The sequence below is a fragment of the Lolium perenne genome, chromosome 1 (assembly GCF_019359855.2).
Source record: "Lolium perenne isolate Kyuss_39 chromosome 1, Kyuss_2.0, whole genome shotgun sequence".
Lineage (NCBI taxonomy): Eukaryota > Viridiplantae > Streptophyta > Magnoliopsida > Poales > Poaceae > Lolium > Lolium perenne.
The window spans coordinates 244,381,818-244,409,238 of record NC_067244.2 but is presented as its reverse complement, the minus strand read 5'-3'; the positions used below and the strand labels follow the sequence as shown (position 1 = coordinate 244,409,238).

Here is a 27,421-nt window from a genome sequence, read left to right as displayed (position 1 = left end):
GCTCGGGTTTTCTCTTAAAAACTTAACACTCTCTTCTTAATTAACTAAATAGATGAGGTAAAGTTTTTGCTTCCGTTTAAAAGTAATACACGTTGTAAGTGAAACGAATTTACATTGGTTGTTTTCTTCTAAAAATTGAAAAACTGTATTAAAAATTCATCTTCTTATATTCTTTTGAATAAAAAAAAGAGACGTTTAAGATGGAGAGCTCTTGCTTAAACCCGTTTATAATAAAAGTCTAAAAGCCCAAACCCGGTAAGAAATATCCCCACCCAGTTTCTCTTTCGCCTCCACTACCTTATCCGCCACCAAAGCAGAAGCAGGCCCAAAACCTCTCTCTTTCTCTCACCCCCATCCATGGCGCCACCGCGGTAAACCCCCCACATCAATTCAACCAGCCATGGCGCTCTCCGAGCTCCCCCTCCACCACTCCTTCCGCCTCGCCTCCCGCCCCCACCTCCACCTCCTCCCGCTCCGCCTCCTCTCCTCCTCCCGCCCCTCCTCCGCCTCCCCCACCGCCGCCTCCGCCTCCTCCTCCGGCGCCAACCGCGCCCCTCCCGCCCCCTCCCGCGGCGGCGGCGCGCCATGGATGCAGAAGTGGGCCCCGGCCGACCCCTCCGCACCCCCGCCCGCCCCCTCCGCGGGACCCTCCCCCACCACCTCCATCGACCGCATCGTCCACCGCCTCCGCAACCTCGGCCTCGGCACCGACGACGACGATCCCTCCTCAGCCTCCGCAACCGCGCCCCTCGACGGCAGGGAGCGCCTCGGCGACCTGCTCGACCGCAGCTGGGCGCGGCCCGACAGCCAGTTCGCCGCCGCCGGCCTCGACGAGGCCGTGCTCCCGTGGGAGAGGGACCAGGAGAGCGACGGCGGGAGGGGCGAGGACGCGGACGGGGTCAGGAGGAAGAGGGTCAAGGCGCCCTCGCTGGCCGAGCTCACCATGGACGACGCCGAGCTGCGCCGCCTGCGGGGCCTGGGCATGAAGCTCCGCGACCGCATCACAGTGCCCAAGGCGGGCGTCACGCAGGCCGTCACCGAGAAGATCCACGACGCATGGAGGAAGTCCGAGCTCGTCCGCCTCAAGTTCCACGAGGACCTCGCCCACGACATGAAGACCGCCCATGAGCTTGTCGAGGTACTGCACCTGCTATCCAACAATGTAGCAGTGTTCTAGTATTTAGTTACTGTCCGTGGCAATTGAACTTGGCTCCTCTGCTTGTTCTGGTAAATCTGAGGGTCATGTGGAGCTATTGCTTACATGGGGTTTATCTTTATTGATCAGCGGCGTACAGGAGGGTTGATCATATGGAGGGCCGGGAGTGTTATGGTTGTGTACCGAGGGAACAACTACACAAGGCCCGTGAAATCTCAAACTCCGGACGGTACCTCATCGCCAAGGAAGGCGGCGGAAGATGGTACATTGTTCATCCCAGATGCCTCGGGCACCGGTGAGGATGATAATCAGGCGAAGGGTTTAACTGCTCAGCATGGTAATGTACCCAGATTGGATATACACAATACAGATGACATGACGGAAGATGAGCTGGAGTTCAATCAAATGCTTGATGAGCTGGGCCCTCGTTTCGTGGATTGGTGGGGGACGGGAATCTTACCTGTGGATGCCGACCTGCTGCCTCAAACGATTCCAGGTTACAAAGCGCCATTTAGACTTCTCCCGACTGGGATGCGTACATCCCTTACCAACACAGAGCTCACTAATTTGCGGAAGCTAGCGAGAAACCTCCCTTGTCATTTTGCTCTAGGTATTGCTTTTGAATATCATTTCCCTGGCATAGCTCTTACTGTTGGCATTGAACACGTGCTTATAGCTTCGTAACCTTCATTGAAGGGAGGAACCGGAATCATCAAGGCTTGGCCGCGGCTATTGTTAAGCTTTGGGAGAAGAGTTTGGTGGTGAAAATAGCTGTCAAACGTGGAATCCAGAATACAAACAATAAGCTCATGTCAGAAGAAATAAAGGTTTGAATACAATGTTGCTGTTGTTCCCTCGTGAAAGTTATACAAGGAACCTTAAAAAATCTGGTCCTTGTCCAACTATTTTTTTTTCCTTACTAGCTAAGCTGAATCCCAAATGACTATCATGTAAATACTGTTAAAATGATTAAATGCAGCTAAAAGACTTTAGTTGACCTGTTTTAGCAAATTCATTTTTGTGTGTTGCCAGTCTTAAGAAATTGATTTCCTTACTATCAAAGCAATATCTAGAGTTGCTAAAAGGACCACCACACTCTAGAAAATATTAAATGAATAAATTCTGCTAAAAGGCTGTAGTTGACCTGTTTTAGCGAGTTCATTTTTATCTTACCTGTCTTGTGAAACTGATTTCCTTACTATCAACCCGTGTCTAAGACTTACTGGATTGTAAAACATCAGTAGCGAAATTGTGCCACACATGATATACCTTGCTTTCTGGATCCTGTACAAATAAAGTCCTCTTACTGAGAGCATTGTGGAGAACTTGCACACTTCAGCGATATATTCCCATGTTAATGTTTGAATCCAGTTCAAAATCAAAATCATTTCCATTCCACTATAATTGGTTTAACTTCTACAAGCTCTCATGCATTTGCTAATGTCTTCCCAATTTTGCATGTCCAGAACCTAACAGGGGGTACCCTGCTTCTTCGAAATAAATATTACATTGTAATATATCGGGGAAAAGACTTCCTCCCAACAACCGTTGCCTCAGCCTTGGCTGAAAGAGAGGAGCTAACAAAAGATATCCAGAGTATGGAGGAGCAGAGAAGATGCATTTCCATTGCACACTCTCCGGACGATGGTCTTGATGGGCATGCTCTCGTGGGAACTCTTGCTGAATTTCAGGAGGCGCAAGCACGTTGGGGAAGAGATGTAACTTCCAGGGAGCAAGAAAAAATGAAAGAAGCGGCTTTAAGATCAGAAAAGGAAAAGCTTTTCAGAAGGCTTGAACACAAGTTTTCTATTGTAAGCAATTTATATATGTTGTCCTTAGATAACTATAACTTCAGAAGGCAAAATAGGCTTCCAATAAAATTGGAATATCTCATTTCAATCTTGCATATCATTGTATTGGCTGAATTTCTTATTGCTCTTATAATTATGTGGTTGAGTTCACTTTCCTTTTCATAGGAATGCAAACATGACATAATCGTGTTTTCTTAGTTATTTCTTCTTTAAATATGTAGGCCCAGGCAAAAATACATAGAGCAGGGAAGTTATTACAAAAGATTGAAGCTTCTATGATCCTCGCAAACCCATCTGATGACCGAGAAATGATTACAGATGAGGAAAGGTCTGTTTTCCGTAGAATTGGTTTGAAAATGAAAGCATATTTGCCTGTTGGTAAGTTTCTTGAACTATCACCTCAGAACATGCTTAACCACTAATATTGAGTATCTCATTTATTCTTCTTATGTATGTTAGGAATCCGTGGTGTCTTTGATGGTGTCATTGAAAATATGCACTTGCACTGGAAGCACAGGGAAGTTGTCAAATTGATTACAAAACAAAAGACCTTGGCCTTTGTTGAGGAGACAGCACGACTTCTACAGTATGAGAGTGGTGGTATACTAGTTGCAATCGAAAGAGTTCCCAAGGGTCATGCACTTATTTTTTACCGTGGAAAGAACTATCGGAGGCCTATTAACATAAGGCCGAGAAATCTGTTAACAAAGGCCAAGGCATTGAAACGGGCGGTGGCAATGCAACGCCATGAGGTAATTTCACTGTGAGAAAAGTGGAATTTCTCTATATTGGGTTTTCATAAGTGTTAACTTATGATTTCCTTTGAACTCATGACTACTTGTGCAGGCCCTCAGCCAGCATATAGATCAACTGGAAAGCAATATGAAGCAAATGAAGCGTGATTTGGTATGTAATTTTTCTATACAACAAAATAGTTTGTATGTCCATTAACACGATATTCTTATGTTAGTCCATACACCCTCTGCACATAACTGGCTAACTGTCCTTTACTTTCCTTTTTTTTTTGTTTATCTATACCCCTATATAATGTACCAGTTTTGAATTGGTTCCAAACCATCAATTTCAGCCATTGGTCTCCTAAATCCAAGGGCTGAGAACAACCGGATTCGCCATGAACAGTATATGGTACATGCGTCCACAATATTCTAGAGCCGTCTATGCTTACTCCCATCCTCCTTATGTGGAAAAGAGGTTCACCAGTGATGTTTCGAGAGCCAATGTTCCAACATGAGTAGATCAGAGCAGGGAGCGTGGGAACATGACATGGTCGAGGTGGAGCTGGCTGAAGAGCGAAGTGGTCGCCGATAGCTCGGCAAGGACCGGCGGCGCACGGATTGTGCTGTAACAGGCGGACGTGGGCAGCCGTAACCGAATTGGAAAGGCCGACTGGAACTCGCGGAAGATGCGGACTGAGGTCGGGAGAGAGCCTCTGATTCCCTGACTCTCCATATGTCGCGTGCGGCGGAAGCCTGAACCTACCGACGAGGGGGCATCTTCCCGCTCCGGCGGAAGACGCCGACCCAGGCAGCGAGGGGGCCCTTCTGCCTGGCCTCTTCTAGCTCCGACCGAAGGAGGCGCGTGAGCACCGAGTGACTGAGTGAGCCTCTTCCTGCTCCAGTGGAAGGATGCGCGAACATCTTCTAGATCCAGTGGAAGGACGCGCAGCGTCCGGATACGGAAGAGAAGGTGCCTGCCGGCGAGGAAATCGCGGCGGCAGACAGCCAGAGAGGACGAAGAGATGGAAGATGCGAGAACATCTTCTAGATTTGGGGATTTTCTTTCCCCTGCTCAATACGGTGCTCAACGATACAGTAGGAAGATGCGATTTGTTTTTTTCTAGAACAGATGCGGTTTAGTGTGTCGCTTGGACTGGGCTCTTTGGATACTTTTGGCTGGTTGAGCTAGCATGATGTGGCGTTACGGCCCACAATGCAAGCAACCTGAAAAATGATAGCTGGACCAAAATCTATCTGTTTCCCTTTGACTAACCAAATCGACTAGAACAACTACGTTTTGTATGCATCAATGTCCATTTCAGTTGAAGTTAATACTCCTGTAAACATTTTGAGTCAATAAAGTCAAGGATGCTTTGTCCCAAAAAAAAATCTAGAAAAATTACATGTGTCGTTACATTAAAAAAATTAAGTCGTGGTCTCGCCATATCTGCTCCCCATGCGAGAGTCTCGGGACCAGAACAATTGCAAGCTGAAATGTGGCCAGAGCCATCTAGAGAAACATGGGAAGGGGAGGGGTGGACCGAAGTGACTCTATCCCGAGACCTCTGCCACTCGCGGTCGTCTCAAGCCGTCCCAAGAACTTTCCTCCTCTAGCTTCGGACATCGGATGAACTCACCGCCTTCCTTCTCTAGCCCGTTCGCATCCTCCCACCGAATGACCGCGTCTAGCCCGAGCTCATCGTACAACACAGATGTGGTAAGAGCAAAATCTCATCTGATCCAATTTCTTCCCTGACTGTGAGGATGACAAAGTTCGGTGAAAATTTAGTCGGCTAAGCATGGGCCTTCTTTTGAAACACAACTGTTCGGCGTGTTCCTAAGCCACTTACTTGAAAGTGTGGCCACACATTTGTCCCTACATATGATCGACCATATCAATGTATGTATTGAATGTATGCCGTAACTATGCCCATTCGATTTCTAAATTGGATCTTATGTTGCCTTGAGTTATCCATGACGTGCAAAGCACGTGCATTTTACTAGTAGTTGTAAAAGGGCACATAATTATTGTTTGTCACTTTGTAGCAAGGCAGTAGCAGATAATAAGCAGTCCAGCAGACTTCCACTCTAGCTTCAACCTACGTTCATATTCACTTGTGTATTTGCAATAGTTTTGATGCAACATAAAATCCATAATACTAGAATCAATGAGGCAAATAACTGTGCTCAAACTAGTACTCCCTCTGTCCACAAAAGGATGTCGAAGATTTTTCAAAATTCAAATGTATCTATACACTAAAGAGTGTCTAGATACATCCAAATTTAAACAAACTTCCGGCGTCCTTTTATGGACAGAGGTAGTATTATATCCTATCGGAGTTCATAGTACATCTCTTCCATTGATTAATAATTTCCAGACGTCACCTGAAATAAAATAGGGTATGGAGGACTACGATGAAGAGGACGAGGATGGATCAGATTCAGAAAATGAAGACAATGCAGCAATGTCTGGAAGCTACGATGAGGTATCAATTCTATTAAATCTGATACTACTTCCTGTTTTATAACCACCATATAATTCATTCACTTGTTTGATGTGTCTAGGACCAAGACGATTTCGATGAATCTAGCGATGATGATGAATTCGGAGATTATGATGAAGACAAAGATGGCGGGATGGACGGCTAGTATCCAATTTTTGACATGAAGGTCTAGGTTGACGTTTATCTCTACAGGCTATATTGCAGTCCATTGGACATTCTTGGTAAGCATTATTGTTTCCTACAAGTCCTTTGATGTGTCTTGAAGCTTCACACAAATTGCATCTCTTACTGCAAGCTCTAGGTTAAATCCTTACTGCAAGCTCTCCTCAATCTGTATAAACATTGTGCAATCTTCTGAACACAACGTTGATAGGTGGACCTGCTGTGCAGGAACCAAAAAGGATCTGCTCGAGGACCTTGATGATTGTACGTGCAACTTCACTTGGCTGTGATGCCGGTCTGTACTCCCTTTGATTTGTTCTCGGCAATATGATTGTTGGGTTCTCCCTTTCAATTGATAGCTCTAGGTTGGGCAGAAATGATCCTGAATAGCTTTTTTTTTCCGGTTATTGTTTTGTACTCCCCTATCTGTGGAGCGAGGGAGTGTATAGCCTTGAGGTGTAATCACTGTATAAGCTCTTCCCTGCTGCTACCGAATGTAGTACAGAGCAGAATAATTTAGATCAAAAGATCAATCGAGGAAATGGTGGTTCAGTACAGTTATGCAGAATGCTGATGAACTTTGTTCCTCTGTAACCTTCTTCAGATTGGTGTCGAGAAGCATGCTGGGCTCCTCTTTCACCCGTTGCAATCCCTTTTGGTGTAGTATGCATGTGGATACTTGGAATGGATAAAGCTTTTCTCGCTCTGTCCTGATAAGAAAAGTAACTACGGAATGTTTACATGCTGTAAGACTGTAAGTCATCAAGCAGAGAGCCTCGAGAAAAATTATTCGCTCCCGTCGGAACTGAAGATGCAACTAAAATTACACCGACCACCATTGTGTGATAAACTTCTTTTCTGAAGCAGAAACGACGAGGGAGCTGACGAGCAAGTGACTTTTGGATCGAAAAATCAATGGCATGGAGACAGCAAAATTCTAGGTGGATCGCAAAATCCAAGCAGAAGAAGCAACACAGCAACTTCTACTAGTAGACGCCATTGCTGTGGTTGGCTGGTTGCAGCACCCGCACCGGCAATACCTTTGTCCGCATTATGTTCTACTAGGACTCTAGGAGCCAGGAACATGTCAACGCATCGAGATGACGGCTGCCTCCACTGATTCCAACTTATATATATTAAGACCTCTTTTGGATAATAGTTGACCTGTTCCATCGATCTTCTTCTCTTCCTTTCCATGTCACTTCTCCTTTGAAGAGTCAATGCTGTTCTAAAATGGATAATTCATCTTCCAATTTTAATATGGACAGTCATGGAGGCGTTGATAGGCCATTTGTGTTGTAGTCAAGTGACCAATCATTTTCGACCGGAGTCTTACCTGTGCAATTTTATACACTTGCTAGTAAACAACTACCAGTAGCATAGGAGATCAGCACAAGAGTGTGAGGTAATGATACCCTCAGCCAAGGATAATCTACACTATTGCTAGATTTGAGTTACCCTCAGGAGGATAATCTACACTATTGCTAGATTTGAGTTACCTAGCAACCACACTTTTTAACAGATGGTTCCGGCCAGTCTACGCTCGACACTTGAGGTTCTTTTTCGAGACATGGCCATTGATCAACTAGCTGGGGATGGTCGTCACGAGCCACAACCTCCCATTTTCTACTCCGACATGCTTCGGAGCACGTAATCCAAGACACCCGTCAGCTAAACATTGCTAATTTGAGGATGTGACGGTACTGACAAAACATTATTTAGCCGGTCGGCTGTTAGAAAATGTAGACAAAATGGCTTCAACTGCAGCACGCGCGCATCACATCCATTAGCTAAGATGCTAAGTACACTACCGACGAGTGACCACGAAAAAAAAATTAATCTCGCCAACTTCTTCATATCTTAACCGCATGACGGATGCTTGACAGTTGACACAGACATGCCAATTTAGATGTGAACCAGGAAGTGTATGTGCTTATGACATTGGCTAGAGCTTTCACCAAGTGGAAGGGCAGGCGATGTGCATGCGTCGAACATATTCATCCTGGACATGACCGTCTCCGTGTGAATTTTGCAGTAACTAGTAAGCTTGAGCTGCTGAATCGACTGGCAAATCATGAAGATGAAGCATGATTTGGTTCTGTCGACTGGCAAATCCGCCGTGAAAGGCACATGAACCAAGAACTTGCAACGACAGCCCGGTTTTGATTCCAGTCCCCAATTGAAGTGGCCGAGCACAACAGATTGGGTCGTATAAAATCAGAATCGGTCTAGTACTTCTTTTTGGGCAAAACGAGGTCCCTGTACACCCTAATTGACGCGTGATTTTAGCCCTTCCTTGCTAACTTAAAGGCAGCACATGCATATATACCATGCACCATATTCTTGTTAACACTGATGAGCACCAATCACCACATATGTGATCGCATCATATCTAGCATACATCTCTATCCCTTTTTGTATAACTGGGTGCAGCGGCACTTATACTCGCAAGGATTTCGTAAAATTTGCATGTTTGCCAAACAATTCGAAAATTCCCGTATAAATGTCACACCATGGCGATATTGGATTTCAATCAATCACTTGCTTAAGTTTGTATATGAGAGTTTGTTTTTTATCGAAAAGGGGAAAGCCCCGGGCCTCTGCATCAAATGATGCATGCGATCTTCTATTAACTTATTATTACTTGTTCAATGGTTTACATCTCATGGGTTACAGAGGATACATGAATCAACCACTGAAAAAGAAAAGTCTAGCATGAACCTTTCCTAACCGCAGATCCTCCGGCTGAAGAAACGACTACATATGGATCCAGTGTGTAGCCCGCAGAATAAATAGCATAAAAGAAAGATTATTTGTTTTGTTAAAGATAAAATCATTGTGTGTATTCCATATAGTCCAAAGTAAATCACAAACTCTCACCCGAGTTTGAACTTTACCTTTTTTTACAAACACCATGCAACCAATTACCGAACATATTCGTTATATTAGTGGGGGTGAAAAATATTGAAATTCATATGAACAATACTCCAAATAACTTTTGCTACTCCTTTCATTTTTATTTACTTCGTGTTCTGGGTTTAGTCAAAGTCAAAAGAAAATTAAGGTACGTATGATAAAATATAAAAGAAAAATATCAATATCCATAATTCAAAAAATGTATATAATATGAAAAATACACCTTATGACGATAATAATACAACAGGTGTTATATTCTAGTTATTGATTTTTTTCTCAAATAATGCGTCAATTGACTAAACCTAGAGTGGGAGGTAATTGTGAACGAAGGGAGTAGAGGACAATCTATGAAGAGATGTTGGATTGGCTCGTCTTGGAATAAAAACAATATTTTATATTACCATGACAATTGCGTTTTGCTAGATTATCTTTAGTGAAGATCTTTTCTATTAAAAACCTCATAAAAATCATAATCTTTATACTTACGAAGATACTCGGTATGACCATTCAAATGATCCAAATAAGAGACTTGACCAGAAAATTAGCGTAACTCGTTAACTTCTAAACAAACACATCTTCATGTCGAGAAAGTTGCACATCCATGAGATGTCGATCTAAATGTAGCCATCTTCACCATTTGTTCTACGTTAGAGCCCTTCTAAATACCCCATTTCGTTTTTTAACCTCTACGCCCAGCCCACCTTAATTTCGTCCTATAAATGAGCGTTTGTATTCTCTCTTTCATGACAAGCAAATTTGGTGAAATGACTATTTTTTAAACTTAATTTGGTGAAATGACTAATAAATGAGAGCACACCGCTTTTCTTTGTTTTCACAACGTGGACGCTTTCCGATTCTGTGCCCTATCTAATTAACACTAAATCGCCTCCAAGTTGCACGCATTTTGACCATGCATGGCTTTTGAGTTGTTCGAGTGGACCTTGCGTAGGTGCCTTTTCTCTCATTTTCATTCTATCTCACCCTCCAGATCTCGATACCGTGGCTACATATTCCCAACTAATTTTGGTTTCCAGCCAAGTTTTATGTGCTTTTACGTCGCCAAATCGCTCGCGGATACATATGCCGATCCGATGACATGATTAAGTGCAGAACGATGGGCTGCAATTGCTCGTACGACGAGGTATCAAATCATCAGTCCTCCCATTTGGTCGTTGAGAAAGAAGGCAGCCAAAATTGTCAAATGTTCTCCGCGTCTAGCAAGCAAGTGCAGTCGAATCTACTCCAGCTTCTAATACGAAAGGTCAAAAGGGCGAAAGTCCTGGGCACGACTTAGGTAGAATCTACGATTATATAGAATCTGTGAGATCACTTTTTTTGAAGACAAAATATGTTCAAATATTCTCAAAAAAATTGACAATACACATCAATGTTATATATGCAACGTCAAGAATTTGCTGCCTCAAATTCGACCTACACCTAGAGAGCTAAAAAAGATAAAGAGTGAATTCCATTTTTTACCTTCTAATTATGTATTTGTGACACTAATTACCTCGTAGACTGAAAATTCGTGTAGATTACCCATTTTAAAAGTTTTGGACCCTTGTTTTCATATGTGTGTCCATTGAGCAAGGTGTTAGGTGATGATCGGGGTCCAAAAATATCAAGACGATGGTGAGGAATGAAACATATGGATTAAAAAGTTTGTACATAATTGTCCATGAGGCCCTCATGTTTACATATTTTATCGCTCCACATCGATCTAGCATGCCTATCCTATATAACAATAGCAAGCAAAATTCTAAATTGGAGCTAAACCATGTTTAAATTCTCCTAAATGGGATGATTTGGTAGAAGTTCCACTATATAGGGTAATATATGTCACAAATGCACAACTAAAGGGTAAAAACTAGAATTCATCAAAGATAAATTTAGGTGTAAATAGTTTGGAATATTGTTCACCCAAAACTGACACTATTGACAGTACAATTTATCTTTTTTGTTTATCCAACTGTAGGTCGAATTTGAAGAAAAAGTTTCTTGGACTTGTAGAAAAACAGCCCCGTGGGTATGTTGCATAAAAGTTTTAGATTTTTTCACAATCTTGAAATATGATTTTTATGTGTGTTGATCCTAAGATCTCACCTAAAGTAGAGATCGTATACAAGTCTCCCCCGGAAGTCCTCGCGCATCTCCGGTCGTTACTTGCATCCATGGAAATCATTTTCAGTGGAATTTCATTGAAAATCACTAAATTTCAGTAATATCGGTAGACACTAAATGAATTACCTGCCGGTAAAAAAACAGACATTTAGTAGTACACATGAAGCCAAATAAATTATAAAAAATAGCTTTGATTTTTTAAAACTTCTGATAAATTTTGAGAGAAAATTTTGATCGTTTGGCTCTGAATAGAAACCGAAGTCGCTGAAATACACTAAAATTATGCAGTGATTTTAGTAGGTGCCGATCTTGCACGGCATTTTTTTTATGTTGTCTAGCATAAACTCTCACATTCCACATTTCGGTGGAGGTGTGTTTGTGGCCACTGTGAATCGTACATATTTTTCTCATGCATTTGAAATTAGCAGTAATATTAGCCTAAGGAGGAATCCAATTCAGCTCATGGATGCATATGAACCAGTTGTGTAAAAATATAATTTTTAAATATAAAAAATATGAAATAAAATGTCGCATATACATCTATACATTCTACGTACAAAAAAATCTGCGAAAACTGAACATATTTTGTGTCTCATGTAAAAAACAAATTTTGATGCTCTAACATATGTAATATTATATAATATTGTTTTACATAGGTCACATAAAATGTTAATTCTTCCGACCACAAAATATCTAGATGTATAAACGAAATTTTATTTCAGAATTTTTTAATATTTAAAATTTTGATTTTATGTATTTTTAGTAAGATATTCAAATGCAACTATAAGCCAAAACACGACCTCCCTCGACTAAGCACATTTTCTTTTATTGTACACGAACTCGTAGCACTATATTACTCGTACTCGATGGACCCACGACGGGTATTCCAGTACAAGGAGGCGTCTGGACCTGTGTCGAGCGGAGGCGCCGGAAGGCATGGGCAGCTCTGGCCGTGCCGCTGAGGAGGACACATGACCCGCCCAGGAGCCTGCGTGGTTCGACCCGGATCAAAAGGACGAAGAGCAGCAGCACGCCTTGGAAACACCTGTTCCGTTCGAGGCGTCCTTTTTTCAGAGCCTCATCAAGGTGCAGAAAGCTGAGCGCATCCTACTGCTATACCGATGTCTAGTGAAAAGGAAAGCCTGGCCACCTACTCCCTCTATTCTGATCTACTTCATCCTTCCGCAAATATCTGTACATTTTTCCAAACGATCCGAATATCTGTACACCGACTGCTTACCACCACACAATTATACACACTAAACTTAATCTAACCGTCAACAATAATCTTTGTGTACACGTGGCATTTTACTTTGACTGACCATGCTCCACCTCCACGGTCCATCCATCCATCTCCACAAAAGGAAACTCCACACAAGGAATATGAAATCACAGTCCCACGATCACATCCCTACAATTATGCAAGAAATTAATGCAAAATAGGAAACTCCACACAAGGAAACTCCATGCGATCTTATTCACTCTTGGCCCAGACGACGCCCTGCCTTGCGTCTCACCATTATTAGACGTCTCCCAGCAGTCCGTCGCGGTGACGTCCAAGCCGCACGACGCCGCCCAGCAGTCTGTCGCCTCCTGCGTGGCAACGTCCAAGCCACACCGTCAGACGCCGCCCAAGAGCCCGTCGCCTCCTGCACGGTGACGTCCAAGCCGCACCGTCGCCTCGCTGCACAGCGACCTCGCCGCCCTACATCGCACTTGACGCTCCTCCTTCACCCATCGCTGCGGACTAAAATTGACATCCCTGCAACTTCTTCTCAATAAATATTCAATTTTATCCCTTCTTGGAGTTTCAATTTTTTTTCTTATATTTTTCTTTTGTACATTGATTCTAATCTATCGCGGTGTTGGGCGGTGACGGCTGGTTGATGATTATCGTGTGGTTTTCTCGGTGTGTGCAGCAGAATGGAGTACGAACGCAGGGTGAATACTTCTCCCGGAGGGGCAGTTCCAGGCCAAGTACGCCATTGTGGCTATATAGCTTTGGGACAGAGGGTGTCTTGATTCTTAGCTGAGGCCAATATGCAACATCGCTGCATGTAAGTAGCAATTAGGTTGTCTATCCTCCTGATATGGATTGCAGCTAGCTCTACCCTGACCGGATTAAATACTAAGGGTGGTGTTGTCTTGGCTGGTGAGAAACGTGTGACCTCATTGTTGCTGGTAATTGCATCTTCACGTACTAATTCTTTTTTTGTTCAATTATGTGATTGATAACGCTGCATTTGACTATTAATTGCAAGCCTTGCTGACTGAACTTATTCACGGCGAACTTCCTCTTTATGGTGATGATCCTTGAGACATGAATGATACTCCTTAGCACCCTTGTGATTTTATTTATACAATATTTCTTTTTGTTCCAAGTTTCAACAATACATGTTTATCATTTATTGTTGTTCAGGCTAATACATTCCCTACAATGTGCTATTTCAAGAAGAGATGTGTTTGTGTATTACGTCTGGATCATTTCAGATCATCCAAAATTATAGGAGATGCAAAAGTTCATTTATGAAATCAATTGTATTTTGCATTATCAATTACAGTGTGTATTCTGCAGTTTCACACTTAGCAAGCACATCAATAGAAGATGCACATTGTACATGTTGTTATTTTCTAGGAATCCCAATAAGTTATTATAGACAATTTAGCCATTCTACAAAAAGCTATGCTGGATTATCAGTTCTTATGCTGGATTATCAGCAGTGTATGGTGGATCTTGTTGATATTATCAAATCCGATAGCATGGTTCCTTTGTTGTACATGAACCTTCATGCATAATTGTTCTGTGAGGGCCGCATCAATGCTCTACTGGTGTTATATGTTGCACTATGTAACAATCCCTCGGTCCCAAAATATAAGACGTCTAAGATTAATCAAAAGTTAAATCATCCTAACTTTGACCAAACATTGAGGAAAAAATACCCATATCTACAATATTAAATGGTACTTTGAGAAAATGTACTTTATGGTGAATCTATTGATATTGATTTAGTATTGTAGATGTTTATATTTTTTTACAAATTTGATCAAAGTTAGAAGACGTTGACTTTTGACTAACCTTAGGCGCCTTACATTTTGAGACGGAGGGAGTAGCTTGCATCTAGGGATGATTTTTTTTGAAACAGTCACGGGCTCCATTCCATCAATAGTCAAACGATTTTATTCTTCTGTATGACTTGATACTTATGAGCATCTCCTTATGTTAAACTCTTGGTATACTTTTAGAGAATGGTTCACAGTATATAGTTAAGAGTTATTCCTTTGATCGGGTTAAGCTTACAAAATAACGGTGGAAATTTCTTACTCCTAAAACCAAAGATGGTGGTGGTGGTTTTGCTGGCGAGGGATTCAACTTGAAAAAGAGTGGAGATGCACGGGTTGTTTATGGGGTTTCCTTCGTCGGGAAATCAAGATTGTTGAAGATATGATGTGCTTGTGAGACCACAAAAGGTGTGATAAGGAGCAGTGGGGTGAGCTTAAGGAGTAAATAGATGTAATACAACAACTACGACCATGTTTTATGTAACCTATATTCAATCCTTATCCATTGGATTTGGTTATTATGGATGGACAAGATTGATTGTGTTAATCATAGTGGTGCTTTTTATACTGTGTCAAACCTAAGTTGTGCACATGACTGGAAATAGTCTACATGGACAGATGATCGATTTGTTCAATTAACACATGGATATACTTTTTTTTTGTCATGCAAGTTATAAAAAATACATTAACATCTTATACGAGATGACTTCTATTCAAAATGATTGCTCCAATCCAACGCAGGATAAGAGATTTGTGGATTGACATTATAAGCTTTGTGTATTCAAACTTTGAATTTGCGATATGCATTTAAATTTTAAATTTGAGACGTGCATTGCACGTGCAAGCTTACTAGTTTTTCCAAACGATCCGAAAATCTTTACTTTTCAAATCCTAGATCGTCGTCGATAGCAGAGACCCCTGAGCACTCTCCCATTGTAATCTCTCCTATCAATACAATCAAGCATGAAGTAGGCATTTTACCCTCTGGAGAGGCTGAACCTAGGTAACCTTATGTCTTTGCCTAATCTTGACCCCCAGATGGCTGCGCCCTCCTCGGCTCACACCGCCATGAAATGTTGCACATTGTAGCCCTTGCCATGAACACATACACGACACTAGGGGTGTTGATTTCAAATGTAGGAAAATCGGTGTGTTGATTTGTGTTGTAGTAGAAGGAAAACTCACCCGACATGTCGTAAAGCTTAGTGTTGTGAATGTTGCCGCTGAGATATCTGCCAGTGCCTGGTATATAGGCCCTGCCTAATTTGGAGGAAGAATATCATTGCATGGCCATTTGCTCTCTACCAGGGCCGGTCCATAAATTTCGGTGGCCCTAGGGCGAAACGACATCAAAGATCCCTTTTCATAGTGGCTAAGCTTTTCTAGGGTAGGGGGTCATGGCCCCCCTACTCTGAAAAATTCCTTAAAGATATTCATTTATGTTAAATTTATATATCTTACGTACTTTAAGCATGATTAGTTTTCTAGGCCCCTTAACAATCTCACTCAAGCTTCACCACTTTGTCACACACACAAAAAACTAAAAAAAATTATTATTTAGCAAGATAAATATTAGGGTAATGCAATAACAAATTAAATAATATTTACATTTGGAAGATCCATGGTCTTAAGAATATTGCAGAAGATGTTTGAAACTATTTATTTCTATTGATTGCAAGAACTATATACCATGATTATTATTTCTACCAATAACTACTTGTGTACATGTGTATTGTTTGCGAGAAATAGAAATATCAGAGAAAAAATTATGAGAATCCGTGTTGTTCTGCACATTAGAGAAGGAGCCGGAGTATAAGCACGTTAAGCTACAACTTCAACCTTCTATATTTTCTAGAATTATTCCAAACTCTATTGCCTAAAGAGTATAAATATAAGTGTATTAAGTGTACAAACAAATCTTGAACTAGGCCCCTAACTGTTGAGGGCCCGAGGCGAGCGCCCCTCTGCCCCGCCCTATGGGCCGGCCCTGCTCTCTACCTTCTTTCCCGATATTTGATGCGGTATATATGAATAACCTCTCAGTTGATGAATTTCTGTTGCATCACGTGAAGTTGTCCGTGAACTCGTGGTGCAACACTAATGTCATCACTACGTTTCACCGCTACTACTATATTAGCCCTACCGATTATCGAAAATATGGTGGAGCACCTGGGTGCCAGCGCATCTGGTTTCAATTTTTTGAAAAATGCGATTTAAATATTTTAGAAAATTTTGAAATAATTCACGCGTGTATATGACACCTTGATACTTGCCTGTGCAAATTTTTAAGAAAAAATACGACCGTATGTGACCTACACAAAAAAGAGAAAACTGAACTTTGTTATACTGTAAATAGTGTACGTGTACTTCTTATACTGTCAACAGTATGATTTGTTAATTTTGTGTAGGTTACATACTTTCTTATTTTCGGTTCAAACTTGACATGCCCATACCTGAATACATTCTCTACACACATGATTTATGCCGATTTTTTATAAGTAATTTTAATATTTTTTAGAAATTTATTGTTGAAAACGGGTTCTGGCGCACCCGAGAGCCAAAAATCTGCGTCCATCCGATTATGTGCTATATTAGTTGTTTCCTGAAGTGCAATTGCATGAAACACATTTGTCGGCGTGTTCTCTATGCTGGATAAGCTCACCACATAACACAGGAGGTAACCCTATCAGGGAAATGCGCGCATGTAACTATTGGCAATTAGCTGAAACGCAAATTTCAAACAACGAGACGAATGTGGCTTAGCTTGGGCCATAATGTAGAGGAAAAAAAAAATTGGCAGCCAAACTGGTTGTAGATCATGAATTCGAAGTTGCATTTTTATTCGCGCGCGAAATCAGTACGAGTAAACAAACACGCCCTAGAGTAACTTGTCACTATGGCTGGCGGCCTAGCGCAGCTAGGAGTGTATAGGAGTTGGGTTGGCCACATGCGAAGTGAATGACTGCGGGAGAGTAGCTTTGGAAAACGCAAGTGATGGGGGAGCAGACGATTGTGGGCGTAGACTCGTAGCATCTCATCGGAGGAACCCAATTCGTGCGCAGCGGATAGGACCACGGCGCGGTACGTAGCATCTAGTGCTAGCATGGGGAGTTCTCCACGGCGATTTGCACAAAAATAACCCAAAAGTGAAAGAAAAGCACAGACTGACCCTCCGGCGAAACTATTTCACCCATCTAACCCTTTTGTGTGGCGCCCCTCCCATCGGCGCCACACATGCCAGTGTGGCGCCCCTCCTGCCGGCGCCACTCTCCCAGCCGACGTGGCGCCCTCGACGCTGAGCTGGTCTGCCGATCCGACGTGGCAGCATGTGTGGCGCTCCTCCCAACGGCGCCACACATGCACTTGTAATTGCCCAAACCATACTGTGAGACAATTCGTCTGGGACTTAGCCGTTTTGCGAGGCTCTATGTGTGGCGCCGATGCCACGGGCGCCATACTAGCACGTGTGGCGCCGATGCCGCGGGCGCCACACAAAGAACCTTGCCAAAACGGCTAAGGACTTATCGTCCGGAGCCCCTGGATGTTTTCGACCCAATAGTTGATATAGGCTGGCATGTGTGGCGCCGATGCCACGGGCGCCACATCAGTGCACAGACGCCACTGTGGAGGGCGCCACACATTAACTTGTGTTAAAAACCTGAAAAATCATACCAAACTCCAACAGTTTTGAGTACAACATTGGACACAACAAGTAGCAATTTCAGAACATACACATATAACACTTCATAGCTCACATCGTAGCAAGTAGATTCAAACAACAAGTAGCATTACAGACATGGTTCGAAATGACATAGGGTTCACAATTCGATACTTATCAAGATATAGTTCACAACAACACGGAGCACATCCTAGTGTCGTCCTCGACGTGTCGTCCTCACGGGCTGCTTCCGGACGGCCATCCTCTTCGTCCGCTGCCGTGGCTCTTGTTGCTGCTGCTCCTCCTGCTCCTCCTCCTCTGAAGATAAGGGCTCGTCGTACCTCATCCTCCTCAAAGATGATCTCCGCGGCGGCGCCTCATCCTCCTCAATGACAACATTTTTTCCTCGGTTGACATAATCTTCCGGAGTGTACCGGTTTGGAGCATTGCCCCTTGGCTTGAACTGGTAAGCAGACCGTGGGGCTTGCTTGGAGGTATGCTTTGGAGGTATGCTTTGAAAGGATCGTATGCCGCACCTAGAGGGGGGGGGTGAATAGGTGCTAACCAATTTTTAGTTCTTTTTCAATTTAGGCTTGACACAAAAGGTAAATTCTCTAGATATGCAACTAAGTGAATTTACCTATATGACAAAGCTAACAACTAAGCAAGATATAGAGATAGAATAGGATAGAGGTAACCGAGAGTGGAGCACGCGATGACACGGAGATGATTCCCGTAGTTCCCTTCCTTTGCAAGAAGGTACGTCTACGTTTGGAGGAGTGTGGTTGCTACGAAAGCCAAATCAACAGCCACGAAGGCTTCACTCAGATCTCCGGTGAGCAACGCCACGAAGGCCTAGCCCACTTCCACTAAGGGATTTCCTCGAGGCGGAAACCGGGCCTTTACAAGGTTCTTGGGGCACACATCCACAACCTAATTGGAGGCTCCCAAATCTGTTACAACACAACAATCAACAACAATACATCAACACAAATCAACTAGGGAACCAAATAGGAACACTAGCATGAGATCCCTCAAATAAGAGAGGGGGAAATGAAGAACGCTTCGGTGAGGATGTAGATCGGTGTCTTCTCCTTCGAATCTCCAAAGATCAAGAGATTTGGTTGGGGGAGGAAGAAGATCTTGCAAATCTTGAGTTTCTTGAGGTGGCTCTAATGGAGGTGGCTTGGCAGATTTCTTGTGTAATGATTGAGCAACTTGTCCCTTTGGAGGAGAAAGCTATTTATATGGGTGGAGCTTTCAGATCTGACCGTTGGGGACGAATTCCACTAACACCGGAAGTTCCGGCCAGGATGGCCGGAAGTTCCGGCTTCCACCGGAAGTACCGGCCACTCGGGCCGGAACTTCCACCCTTGATGAAAATCCTGCAAAGCAAAAGAAGGGGCGGAACTTGGGCGGAACTTCCGGTGGCCGGAAGTTTCGGCCAAGTTCCGGCCAAGTTCCGGAAACTTGCGAAAACCTTACTGGACATTACAGAGCCGCAAATTCGGAATTCCGGAACTTGCCCGGAAGTTGGGCGGAAGTTCCGCTGGCCGGAACTTCCGGCCAACTCCACCGGAACTTCCGGTCCTGAAGAGAAAACTGAGCACAGACTGCGCTGAGAAGCTCCTGCTGAAAATGACAGGCCGGAACTTCCGCCAGATTAGGCCGGAACTTCCGCCAGATACAGAAAACCTGCAGAACTTCAGAACAGCTAAACCAATACACCGATCCAACATAATTTTTGATGGCTTGTACCTATCTACATCAACATACATAAAAATATACATAGTGTTGACATCAAACACACAAAACCCAAAAGGGCGGGAAATGTTCTTTCAATCTCCCCCTTTTTGGTGTTTGATGACAACACAAGTATTTGCAAGGAATAGACAATGTAAACAACAATGTGAGAGATATAGAGGAGCTCCCCCTAGATATGAGCAATGGTACATAAGAAGCTCCCCCTATATCTTGCATCCGTCTTCCAAGGATTAGCAATACAACATAGTGATAAGCATATGGATAATAAGATCATGCACACATAGATAATCAAGGAAGACTCACATACGGAGTTTACCATACACAAATAAGGTTCCAAGCACACATAGATAGAGTTTACAAACCAAATAGCTAAGACATAGTTCGACACCATAAAGATAACTAGAATCACAAGCAATAAAAACCAAAGCCAACACGAGCTTGTGACTCCCCCATGCAAATACCCACCGAAGAGCAACCTAACAAGGTCTCATTCTCCCCCTTTGGCACCAAAGCACCAAAAAGGAAAAAGAGAATCTACGCGTCCCAAGGGTCGGCGTTAGCCCAGCCGGGAGGGAGGTTCGATGTGGCGCCGGGGTAGGGAGGAGTGTGCGGAGGAGACTCGATCTCAAGACCATCTGGAGGGAGAGGCATGCCATGCTGAGAGACCCACTCTGCCTCCGGAGTGACGTTCTCCTCGGATCCGGGAGGAGACACTTCCACCTCAAGTGCCCTCATGATGCTCTTCTGACGGAGCCTTGACTTCTTGGCTTCAACATGCTGCTGATACTGACGATGGTTGACTGCAGAAGTGAGGCAAAAAATCTGTCTCAAGCGGCGTGCTAGCTTGGAAGCCCAACTCGGTGGCTTCTCATCCATGGGGTTAACCTCTTCAAGAGCAGAGTTGTGGCGCTTGGCCCTCAATGTCTTCACCTCATGGGATGTGAGGGTGAGTGGAATGGATTGAACGAGTCTAGCATTGCAAGTATCCATCCAAGTGTCCTCAATGAGCTTCATAATGTACGGAGCAAAGGCGGGAAGCTTCTTCTCATACACACATGACCACATATCATGGTAGATGTAGTCCATCACATCAAGCTTCTCACCGGTGCCCTTCTTAGCAAAAGAGTTTGCCATTAGATCCACTTCATAAAGATGTATCTCATCAAGGTTGCCACCCTTTGGTCCAATGGTTTCCCGGTAGACTCTAAGCATAATATCCCAAGTAGGGAGAAGATCCGCACTCTTGCCCGCTATACCCCAACCGGGGATGTAGAGGTTCTCCAAGACTTCCCTTGTTTGAGCCCATGAGATATCATGGCACCTCCAACCATTTGCATCAACGCCCGGGTAGCGAGGGTATCCAAGGGCGAGTCCAAACTTTGCCAAGTTAGACTCAAGGAGCTTCTCATGAGTCATCCACCGAAAAGTTTTTGCTTCATCTTGCTCAAAGTGGACGGTGGCATAGAATTGTTGAATCAACCCAACATCATAGTCCTTGTTGAGCTCCATAATGGGATAGAGCCCAAACTCTCCACACATGGCATAGGCTTCGTCAAAGTACTTATTAGCGGCCATCTTCCCGGTGTCAATAGCATGTTGAGGAGCGACCCCCTTCTTGAACGGTATGTAGATCTCATAGAATATCTCCTCTTGGGTCTTGTTGTGGAACCGCTTATCCCCAACCCTATTGCTCCGAGGGGTGAGGTAAGGGTTCATGTCACGGAGCTCCTTGTACTCATTGTATTGCATGCCCTTCACGGATATGTGCACGTTCTTCCCACGAACAGCCGGTGACTTGAGCCTCTGAGCAGCTTGCTGGCGAGCGGTGAGCTTGGATGGTCGGGTTTGCTCAAGCTCTTCCTCAACTTCATCCACATGATCCTTGCCTCTCTTCTTGGAACCACCTGATGACGGAATCAAAAGATAGGAATGATGAATGAAAGCACATAGGCAGGGAGGCCAAACACCAGAGCATGCACAGGATATCGGGTAACAGCAGAAAAAGTCGCCAGGCCGGAAGTTCCGGTGAGAACCGGCGGAAGTTCCGCCCCGGGCGGAAGTTCCGGCGTGAAGGGCCGGAACTTCCGGCTGTTCGAAAACAGCGGTAGTTTCTCACCAGATCTGAGGTAATGGCTGAGAGACCCGCATTACCACGACATCCTAAGCACGATCTAGTAGAGGAAAGGCATCTAGAGGATTTCTACCATAGCTTTGCCTAGAGTATGCCCTATATTTCATCTAGTGAGGTCTACCCACACATAGAGAGGGAGAGGGCACAAACCGGGGGGAGCCATGGAGGAGAAGAGGAAGGGGATGCCGATCCACGGAGACGATCCGGCGGGGAGCGCCGGAGGAGGGAGATCCGGCCGGAGGAGCAGCAGCCGTCACAGGGGAGGAGCACCACCAAACAGATCTTGGAAAGGGGAAAAATGAGGAAGATGGAACTGCTCACCCGTTTGGCCCTGTTATATAGTGGCCACTTAAGGCCGGAAGTTCCGCTCGTTGGAGCCGGAACTTTCGGTCTCTCAGGAACCACCCAGGCAGGGCACGAAAGACTGAACTGGCGAAAAGGATGCCGGCCGGAAGTACCGGTCGAAACGACCGGAACTTCCGGTGGAACAGGAAATTGTGCCCACAAACAGGATTTTGACACGAACGACATGCACTAGGAGAAGGTGAAGGATATGTCTTAGATGAGATAGGCTTAGGACAGATACGCCAAACTGTGAGATGGTACATGATCACTCATTTTTGCAAATAAATCAAATGAAGGCCAAAAATGAGCGATTTCCCATAAACAAGGAGATGTCAATAAAATCCAATGAAAATCCAAACAACTCCAACTCTTCACGAAGAAGAGTGTGGTGGCCTAGGCCACCATATATGAGTGTTATGGTATGGCACCGCGAAGATATATCTAGGGTCCAAACCAATACTCATCATTTAAGCTCACATATCAACATATGATATACCGAGAATGAAATCTTTAATGTTGGCATTATGGGGGGAGGGATAGCTCAATAATTTAAACCGCACTCCCCCTATTTCCATGCCCACATCTAAACCAAATAAAGTTTTGAGACGAAGGTGTGTTTGCAAGATGGTCAAGCTATACTCCTTGAATCGATGATATTTAGCTCATTCCTCAAATAAGTGAACCTTGCTTCATCAAGAGGCTTCGTGAATATATCGGCAAGTTGATCTTTGGTAGGAACATAGATAAGCTCAATATCACCCCGGGCAACATGATCCCTAATGAAGTGATTCCGGATCTCAATATGCTTCGTTCTTGAATGTTGCACCGGATTATAGGCAATCTTGATAGCACTTTCATTGTCACATAATAGAGGCACTTTGTCACAAATGACACCGTATTCCTTTAAAGTTTGCCTCATCCATAACAATTGAGTGCATCCACTTGCGGCGGCAACATATTCGGCTTCGGCGGTGGAGAGAGATATACAATTTTGCTTCTTAGATGACCAACACACCAAGGACCTACCAAGAAATTGGCAAGCCCCGGAGGTTGATTTCCTATCATCCTTGTCTCCCGCCCAATCCGCATCGGTGTACCCATTGAGAATAAAACTTGAGCCTTTGGGGTACCAAATACCATATCTTGGGGTATCAACCAAATATCGAAAGATTCTCTTGAGAGCTATCATGTGGCTCTCCTTAGGAGAAGCTTGATACCTTGCACACACACCAACACTCAACACTATGTCCGGTCTAGATGCACAAAGGTAAAGCAAGGATCCAATCATGGAGCGATATACCTTTTGATCCACCTCTTTACCATTGGGATCAAGTGCAAGATGACATTTGGTAACCATAGGAGTGGCAACACCTTTCATCTCGGTCATCTTGAACCTCTTGAGCATGTCTTGGAGATATTTTGCTTGGTTGATGAAGGTTCCCCCTCTCAATTGCTTGATCTCAAAACCAAGGAAGAACTTCATCTCTCCCATCATAGACATCTCAAACCTATCGGTCATAAGCTTTGAGAATTCATCATTGAAAGCTTTGTTAGTAGAGCTAAAGATAATATCATCAACATATAATTGGCAAACGAAAAGCTCCCCATTGACCCTCTTAGTAAAAAGAGTGGGATCGATTAGCCCAACATCAAATCCACGGTCTACCAATAATTCCTTAAGGTGCTCATACCAAGCTCTAGGAGCTTGTTTGAGACCATAAAGAGCTTTATCGAGCTTGTAGACATGGTTAGGGAAGTTGAGATCCTCGAACCCCGGGGGTTGCTTAACATAAACCTCTTCATGAATAGGACCATTAAGAAATGCACTTTTCACATCCATTTGTTGTAACTTAAAGTTATGATGCGATGCATAAGCAAGAAGGATACGGATGGACTCAAGACGAGCCACGGGAGCATAGGTTTCTCCAAAGTCAATTCCCTCAACTTGAGAGAACCCTTGAGCCACCAATCTTGCCTTGTTCCTCACAACATTTCCAAACTCATCTTGCTTGTTCTTGAATATCCATTTAGTGCCAATAACATTGCGGCACCCCTTTGGCTTCTCTACTAAAGTCCACACTTTGTTGCGCTTGAAGTTGTTGAGTTCTTCGTGCATAGCTTCCAACCAATCCGAATCTTCAAGGGCTTCAAATACTTTCTTGGGTTCCACTAAGGAGATATAAGCATGATGGTTGCTAAAATTAGCCAATTGCCTTCTTGTGGAAACCTTTGCCCTTACATCACCAAGAACCTTGTCGTGTGTGTGTTCAAGACGCTCAAGTTGCCTTTCTCTTCTTGCTAGACGACGGGCCTCGATCTCCTCCTTGGTTCTTCTTGGCCTTGGAGGTGTCACTTGATCAACTTGATCATTTGGGTCCCCGTCTTGACCTTCCACTTGGGCAACCACAATTTCTTGTGAGTGCTCAACATCATGTGCTTGATCTTGGACATCATTTGGTGCGGAGCAAATATCAAATGGATACTCGTTGGAACCATCATGAATTCTTGGTTGATCGTGACCTTGATCTCGTTCTTGATCTTGTCCTTGATCTTGCACACTAGAGAGAGGGTGTTGTTCTTGTTCTTGGGTTGGTGCATCATTTGCTTCACTTGATGGGGTTTGTTGATGTTGAGAAGATGAGGGCTCCACCGTGGTAGAGCATAGTCCTTCCCGAGACGCCACACCGTGTCCCTCAATGGGGCGGAAAAATCCCACACCCATTCTTACTATGGCATCTTGAGGTATTTCATCACCTGCACAAACATCAACTTGCCCCACTTGGGAGCCATCATTTTCTTCGAACTTCACACTACTAGATTCAATGATAATCCCGGAGGATACATCAAAGATTCTATAAGTGTGAGATTCGGCACCGTAACCAACAAATATACCCTCCAAAGCTTTAGGAGCAAATTTAGACAAACGAACCCCTTTGATTTTGTAGAAACACTTACACCCGAACACCTTGAAGTATGAGATATTAGGCTTGTTTCCGGTGAGTATTTCATATGGAGTCTTGTTCAAGCCCTTGCGGAGATAGAGCCGGTTGGAGGAGTGACAAGCGGTGGAGATGGCTTCGGCCCAAAAGTTATAGCGGGATTTATACTCCGCCATCATAGACCTCGCCATATCCATAAGAGTCCGGTTCTTCCTCTCCGCAACACCATTTTGTTGAGGGGTGTAAGCAGCGGAATATTGATGACGAATCCCCTCATCACTAAGAAAATCATTGAGTGTGTAGTTCTTGAACTCGGAGCCGTTGTCACTTCTTATTGCCATAATGAGAAGGTTGTGTTGGCGTTGCACCTCGGTAGCAAAGTCAATGAATATTTGTTGAGTCTCATCTTTCGTCTTGAGAAAGTAGACCCAAGTGTATCTTGAGTAGTCATCGACAATCACCAAGCAATGTTTCTTCGCACCAAGACTTGCATGAGTAACGGGACCAAAGAGATCCACATGAAGGAGCTCCAAGATCCTCTTGGAAGAGATGATGGTCTTGCTTGGATGCGGAGAGTCATGCATTTTGCCTTCAACACATGCCCTACAAACACGATCTTTGGCAAAAGACACATTTTCCATTAGTCCCACAATATGGTTCCCCTTGTGAAGACTTTGCAAAGTTCTCATGTTGACATGGGCTAGGCGGCGATGCCACAACCAACCCACGTCCGCCTTTCCAAATAGGCACATCGCACTTGACGTGGTGGTCCCCGAAAAGTCCACCACATACAAGTTGTGTTCGCGATACCCAACGAATGCGACTTTTAGAGTCTTGCTCCACAAGAGGACCACAATATCATTATCAATAAAGACGGCGAAACCCATCTTGCCAAGGGCGGAAACGGAAAGCAAATTGTAACCAAGGGTTTTGACAAGCATGACATCCACAAGAGTAATGTTGTGTGCAACCACAACCTTGCCAAAACCCAATACCTCGGATGTAAAATTATCGCCAAAGGAGACGGTGATATCATTTATGTTAGGCCTCAACTCCTTGACGAGGTTCTTGCCGCCGGTCATATGACTTGTACATCCACTATCAAGTACCCATTTTGAACCTCCGGCGGCATAGTCCTACATGAGATCAATTCTTGGATTTAGGTACCCATTTTTCAATGGGTCCTCTTTTGTTAGCAACAAGGGTCTTTGGAACCCAAATAGACCAAGCAACATAACCATCATATGGACCAACATATTTAGCATAAACATCACCATAATAATCTTTAAAGAGAACATAGTGAGGGTTATCTATTCCCGCACCATCATCATTAATGGTGTTGCCCTTTCGGGGTTCACCATTAGCTTTCTCATGTGCGGGCTTGGTCTTTTTCTTGTTTGCCTTTTTAGCCTTGGCATTGAAACCAAGTCCCTCCTTCCCATTGTTTGACCTTTGCTTACTCAAAATATCATCCAAGGAAAGTTTACTTTGGGGAGAGGAGGTCCTAGCAAGTTCATCTTTCAACCTAGCATTTTCCTCAATTATATTTGCATGATCACATGAAGGAGTAGAGGTACTAGGTATGTCATATGAAGCAAGCCTAATTTGAAGTTGCTCATAAGACTTGGAGAGGAGAGTGTATTCACTCTTCAAGGCTTTGTGAGCCTTGTCTAGTTCATCTAGATCCTTCACAAGTTTCTCATGATCAACACCAAATTTGGCCTTTTCCTTTATAAGCACTTTAGTCTTAGCTCTAGCAAGATCTCTAGCTTTAGTGAGCTTGTTAATTTTATCTTGAGGCTCTTCAAGAGTTTCTAGCCTCTCCTCAAGAGAAGCTATAGTTTCTTGACTTTCCTCAAGAGCATTTTTAAGGGCATGGATTTCAAGAGAGTCTTCTCTCTCTATTTGACCCTTTTTCTCAAGCATATCATTTTGTTGAGCTATACGAACCATGAGGCTAGAAACATGCTTCTTAGTGTTACCTTGTAGGTTACTAATGAACTCATCAAACTCTAGCATCTCTTGTTTCACTTTTAGACTAGCGGGGTCAACCCCTAGATCATTAGCAATGCTAGGCATAGAGGGGTTAGGAGATGATACCTCGGAAGATTTAGCCA

General features: G+C 43.8%; 1 protein-coding gene across 3 annotated transcripts; it reads left to right on the top strand.

The window, feature by feature from the left end:
* Positions 1-320: 320 nt before the first annotated feature.
* Positions 321-6,927, top strand: LOC127327465 (CRM-domain containing factor CFM3, chloroplastic/mitochondrial). 3 transcript variants are annotated; one of them, XR_007868572.2, is made up of 10 exons: positions 322-1,138; positions 1,286-1,766; positions 1,853-1,983; positions 2,623-2,967; positions 3,189-3,345; positions 3,427-3,719; positions 3,814-3,873; positions 6,104-6,190; positions 6,270-6,429; positions 6,599-6,927. XR_007868572.2 is itself a non-coding variant. In XM_051354236.2 (9 exons), exons 1-9 carry the CDS (start codon positions 401-403, stop codon positions 6,351-6,353), a joined length of 2,376 nt encoding a protein of 791 aa, XP_051210196.1. In that variant the 5' UTR covers positions 321-400; the 3' UTR covers positions 6,354-6,430. The 3 variants fall into 3 exon arrangements, 1 of the variants encoding a protein (XP_051210196.1); XR_007868573.2 differs by having other exon boundaries at positions 6,582-6,927; XM_051354236.2 differs by lacking the exon at positions 6,599-6,927 and having other exon boundaries at positions 321-1,138; positions 6,270-6,430.
* Positions 6,928-27,421: the final 20,494 nt, after the last annotated feature.